The following is a 6,000-nucleotide window of genomic DNA, read 5'->3' as shown; positions in this document are numbered from 1 at the left end:
ATAATAATAAAATAAGAGAGAGAGAAAAAAGAAATGGTGAACATGTAAGTAATTTAAATGCACTCTTTATTCATCTTGATTTGAAACAATGTTATACAATAATGGCCTTATACATTATACCATTTATGGTCGGTATATTTACATTTTTGTAAACTACAGCGTGATGAGACGGGCTTTACACGTCATTGCGTATTCCCGTATGGGCCAATGAGAGCTGAGGAGGGCGTAAAGCGGTCTCGCGCCGGGTAAAAGGATTTGACGGTTGCTGGTCTCGAGCTCAGAGCTGAGCTGATCCTCCAGTTGAATTCCTCAGTGGGAAGGAGACCATGGCGGCGGCTGCTGCCTGCGGCCAGCACAGCGCTGCGATAACGGCCGCCGTTAGCGGCAAAAAGACGCATAGTAACAGGGAACACAGTCGAAGGAACCGGGAGAACTCTCGCCGGAGACAAGCCGCTCTTTTATTTCTTAGTAACATCTCCCTAGACGGACGACCAGTCCAGAGTAGTTCAGCAGTGCATATAGGAAGTCGCCACCACAAAGAGACCGACTTGGAGGGAGCCGACCCCGGCAATGGCAGCTACGGAACATTCTCCGGTTTGGCAGCGGCCGCGAACTCCGGGAATGTCAACCCCTCCCCAGCACCGAGGACAGGACTCCTCAACATACCGCCAATCCTCGTCCTGCCGTCGGACACAGAGTTCAACGATGTGGGGAGCGCGGAGGTGCTGCTTGAGTGCTGCAGAGGCTCGTTCCCTTCACCAGGGAACAGTAACCTGCTCTCGTCGTCCCCATCCAACACCAGCCTGCTACCGTCGCCGCTGGGACCGCGGAAGTCTTCCACACTGCTGTCAGTTCATAGCTGCAACTCCGTTTCCTCCTCAGAGCCGCGACAAAGGTGAGCGACACACAGCTGTGTTTGTGTTTTTGTGCATTCTTTTGTGGCTGCATGCCCCTTGAAACAGCACGGCTAGCTGAAAGTTTGAGGAAGGAGATTGTTGTCATCGGTTCACACAGAACTTGTTCATGGGTAGGCTACTGTGGCTGGTCCTGGTCCATCTCGCTAAGACGGGTTCAACATTGGCACCAATCGCCAGCCAAAAATGCTGGTAGATGTAGATTTGCTTCACTCACCACCAGCCAAAAAACAATGGTAATCTATTGAGTGGCTTTGTGTGTGTGTGTGTGTGTGTGTGTGGGGGGGGGGTTGGGATCTTTTGAGATCTGGTGCACGTCATTAATTATGTAAAGGAAATTATTGTTAGTAGATATTTGGGGGGTTGCACTGGTCAGTTTTGATTATTGAAGGGGTTGTAACCCCCGCATTAGAGCCCGACCGATAAAGGATTTTTAAGGCCGATATCGATACAAATATTTGGTGATTTAAAAATCCGATATTCTGATATATATTTAAAAAAAAAAATAATAATCCAGAAACAAAACATAAACGGATTTCCCTAACAGTTATTTGTAGTTATTTATGAGTCCTCACTAAAATAATATGATAATACAGTTTGTTTTATTGTCACAACAGAACAGAGGAACATCAAAATATATTAAAGTTCTAAAAAATAAAATGTATAAAAATACAAACTTAAGATATGAAACTTAAAGTCCTTTGAACAAAAACACAATAACAAAAAAAAAAAAAAGTGTTGCCAACAGGGATGTTGTAGAGCCCCCTCTGGTGAACATACTGTGCAACGCCAACACTCATAACGTGGTTGAAAGGTGTTTCGTCCATCCATCTTCATCCGCTTATCCGGGGTCGGGTCGCGGGGGTAGCAGCTCCAGCAGGGGATCCCAAACTTCCCTTTCCCGGGCCACATTAACCAGCTCCGACTGGGGGATCCCGAGGCGTTCCCAGGCCAGGTTAGAGATGTAATCCCTCCACCTAGTCCTGGGTCTCCCCCGGGGCCTCCTCCCAGCTGGACGTGCCTGGAACACCTCCCTAGGGAGGCGCCCAGGGGGCATCCTTACCAGATGCCCGAACCACCTCAACTGGCTCCTTTCGACGCAAAGGAGCAGCGGCTCTACTCAGAGCTCCTCACGGATAACTGAGCTTCTCACCCTATCTCTAAGGGAGACGCCAGCTACCCTCCTGAGGAAACCCATTTCGGCCGCTTGTACCCTGGATCTTGTTCTTTCGGTCATGTTTCGTCCATTTTAATTTTATTTTTTAAATATTCATTTATCGGCCGTTTATAAATGCCGATACCGATAGTTTGGAAAATGCCTAATATCGGCCAATAATACCCCCGCCTAGGTTCAACGTTTCTCTGTATCCACAGTTACTGTTACCTACCTGTCTAGAGCTCAAACTGAACTCAGATCATTTACTGTAGGCTATGTAAATGTACCGAGTCATGTCCTGAGTCACTACAGCCTGCATGTTCAGGTGATGACTCCTGAGGAAAATGTCTCATAAATTACATGACTAATGCCAGTTGACTTTGGGAGGTAGTAGTAGTAGTAGTAGTAGTAGTAGTAGTAGTAGTAGTAGTAGTAGTAGTAGTAGTAGTGGTGGTGGATTATTAAAGTTAAGGACCACCTTTTAGGCTATAGCTACAAGAAAATGTTCATGTCAACTTTTGTGAAAGATGACTCGTGTTGGCCTGTGCTCATTGTTGTTGTCATAATGAAAATGAGAGAGTAACTGTTAAACCACTGGGTAGGAACCTCCCATACATCTAAAGACTAAACTGTGTCCATAACAATGGGTGTAGGAACCTGTTGCGTGCTGGGTCAGATCCCTTTGGTCCTGTTTACTTATTCTGATCGGATGTTGTCTCGTTTAAATCCTGATTTTTAAACAGGCAGTGTGCATAAGAGTTTAGACAAAGTCAAACCAACATTTACTTTCATTTTACAATAATAATAATAATCTAGTCATTATTGTTTTGATCAATCCTTTTATTCCTTAAAGTAAGAAAATGTCTTCAAATTGCTTCAAACAGTCTTCTTTAGGTTTTGATCGATCACTTTATTTATTTGTCGCATGGAATCGTGTAACAATTGCAATTTCAGTCAAATGTAATCTGTCAGCTCCTTCAATTTAATCATTAAAAAAGAGTGATAGTAAAATAGTGTGTATTTTGATTTTAAATAGTATTGCATTTGAGAACTTAGGCGTATTTTGTCCATTTGTCATAATATGTTTGTATGATAATATGTTTATACTCTTACTTTAAATGTGTAGGTTTACTTTAAATAAGTGTTTTCCTCTAGAGCTCTAAAACTCTGAGTCGTTTTTTTCAAGACTTGTACATTGGCTTTATCTCAACGTCAACATAGCATGAGTAGTTATAAGAAAGTTGGACTGAAAAGTATCTGCAGGTAGAGAGATTGAATGCCACGACCCTCCACTTCCCCCTTTGCAAAAGCACAAACCCAAACTTGCCCCGTTGAACTTGCATAGTTTTGGTATCTCTTAGAAACAATGTAGGAATACCAATCATAGGTTTATTCCCAGCCTTGTTAATGACTTTGAGCTTGGTTGTAGCAGTCTGATAGGAAACATTTTAAAAGTAATACCCTGCTGCTGGAGTAGCTTGCGGCTTTGTAGAGGGCAAGTGAACTGAGGACGGTTTAAAACCACTAACCAACAACATGTCAACAACGACAAGTCGAGATGTTTTCTGTGGCACAGTAGTCTCGCATTGCCAGACCGTCCTCCACAGCGCCGCGGAGGAGGGTCTGGCTAGTCCACACAGCGTTCCTGGATGGGAGAAAAAGATGCTCTGGTTTATTGGCATTATTATTATTTAACCCTCCCGTTGTCCTCGGGTCAAATTTGAGCTATTTTCAAAAAGTTTCTATATCACAAATTTGGGTTTCTTTCAACCAAATAGTCAAAAACTACAACCATTACTCTTTACAAGTAAAATAAATGATCAGTTCACTACTTTTCATTGAATTTGGGAGCAATGATTTGATAGCATTTGAAAAAAAAATTGATAAAAGAACGTTAAAAAAAAATACTTTAAGAAGTGATACAAAAAACTTGGGGAAAAAAGCTTAAAAAAACGTTGAAAAAAAAGTGACAAAAATGTCCCAAAAAATCGACAAAAACTTAAAAAAAAGTGACAAACCTGGGGAAAGAAATGACAAAAAAATCGTGAAAAAAAAAAAAAAAAAAGTGTTGATGAAGTTGACCAAATCGTTATTGCATCATTGGCATTTATTTAAACCAGTCACAATCGTCTTGGCCGGGCGCTAAGTAGGGCTGACCTAAAATCCAAATCACGATTAATTGCACATTTTACCTCGGTAACGATAAATGAACGATAGTTAATCACGTTGTTCTAAATAAGCTTTTCTGAAGCCCAAATGTTTTCCAGGCGACGGACACCGCGTTTTTTTTTTTGGGCACAAGTTGCTGAGTTGACTCACGCTCTGTGTTTGAGTTATCCTCCATTATGCTTTCCGTGCGGCTGACTGGTCCCGAAGTCACGTGCCTACTGCCTACACACGCAGTAGAATGTTTTTTAAGGAGAAAGTAGGCCTATCAACGGGAATAAATTATCGAAATTAGCATCATGGGAAAAATACGTCGATAACAGCTTCTGAATGTCGATGTCGATACATTTTCGATTAATCGCCCAGCACTAGCGCTAAGCGCCGGACGGAGGTAACGGCGCCTCTGCAAAATAGCCTCCGGAAGGAACTTGTTTTGGTGGAACGTGTGTACGTTCAAAAGTTGTTTCAGTCGTGCGACAGAAAACTCCGATTGGACAGATAGTCTAGCTAGCTGTCTGGATTTACCCTGCAGAGATCTGAGGAGCAGTTAACCGTAGTCCTCATACATCCACGGGAGTTTAGAATTACAACACAAATAAAGAGGAAGGTAACGGCCATCCCATTAATGAAAATTGATCGATACAGACTAGTGGCACAGTAACCCAGAATCATTGTCATTTGGGTGTTTACTGCAGTAACTCAGGATTAGTTTGGATTTTCTCTGCGGAGAAATTCAGACACATAGAGGCAGATATGTGCTGACTGAGAACAGGAGGATGCAACGGGAAAAGAGTAAGAGATCCATTTAATAAATATTAACTGTGTGACTGTGGTTTCAGTGACGGAGTGTGTTTGGATGAAGCGTATTCATCTGGCGGCGGTTCACACTTGCAGCACTTGTGCGAGTGCTGATGGATGGATGAGCTTAGTCATCACGTTGGCAGCGTGTCAAACCCAGAGAATGTCAGCCCCGCTGAGATGAACACTGCTTAACCTATTTACCGCTAACAACAGGCCGGGAAATTAGCGGCAGATAACAGCTCATCAGTCAGACTGCTGCACGCTCCGTCAATAACAGCTCCTGCTCTGGGACTTGATTTAGTTTGTTTACTGTCTGTGATGCTGCATGTATACAGTATTTCATTGTTGTTTTTTTTAATGCTAAGATGGCTGTTGTCAGTGTTACTAACTAGTGTAAATTCACACAAGAAGACTTTGCAATGTGAGGTTTGTCACATAAATAATTCTACAGATTATTCAGATTAATCCGATAAGAAATATATTTGTTTTATTAAAGAGCAATAGCAAATGTACAGAAGAGAAAATAAAACGGGTGTCCGGTCCTAAAAAGAACAACTAACCCAATCAGCTAACCAGCTCTGTGCCGCAGTGTGTGAGCTCCCCACTCAACTGCCGGTGTGGGTCCCCGCGTGTTACATCATCCAGCGGACTTTTGCAGGCGGGTGAGCAGGGAGTTTTCATTTGATGTCATACTCACGTTAACGTTACTAGGCATCGGAACCGGTTCAAAAACAACGATTTCAATGGAATCGTTTGAAAATAAAACACATAAACAACAATAGCGACCCCCCCCTGTTGATGCTGTACAGACGCCGGTGATTAACGGCGATAAATGGTGAAATGAATAGACGTAAATAGGCAACGTAAAGTAATTCCGCACATTGTAATCAAAACAATACACATGCGATTGTGTACTACTACAGGTTATGTTTATTAAATGAAGCCCAAAGTATGTCGCCGTAT

At 42.6% G+C, this 6,000-nt stretch overlaps 1 protein-coding gene across 1 annotated transcript in view; it reads left to right on the top strand.

Annotated features, from left to right (window-relative positions):
• The first annotated feature begins 245 nt into the window (after positions 1–245).
• cables2b (Cdk5 and Abl enzyme substrate 2b) overlaps positions 246–6,000 on the top strand; it is a 45,132-nt gene continuing 39,377 nt past the window's right edge. The window contains exon 1 of the mRNA XM_078255902.1: positions 246–895. Coding sequence (XP_078112028.1) covers positions 327–895 — 569 coding nt within the window. The 5' untranslated portion in view covers positions 246–326. The remainder of the gene's footprint in view (positions 896–6,000) is intronic.

This window comes from Sander vitreus, chromosome 7, assembly GCF_031162955.1.
Source record: "Sander vitreus isolate 19-12246 chromosome 7, sanVit1, whole genome shotgun sequence".
Classification (NCBI taxonomy): domain Eukaryota; kingdom Metazoa; phylum Chordata; class Actinopteri; order Perciformes; family Percidae; genus Sander; species Sander vitreus.
This window is presented reverse-complemented; position numbering and strand designations above follow the sequence as displayed.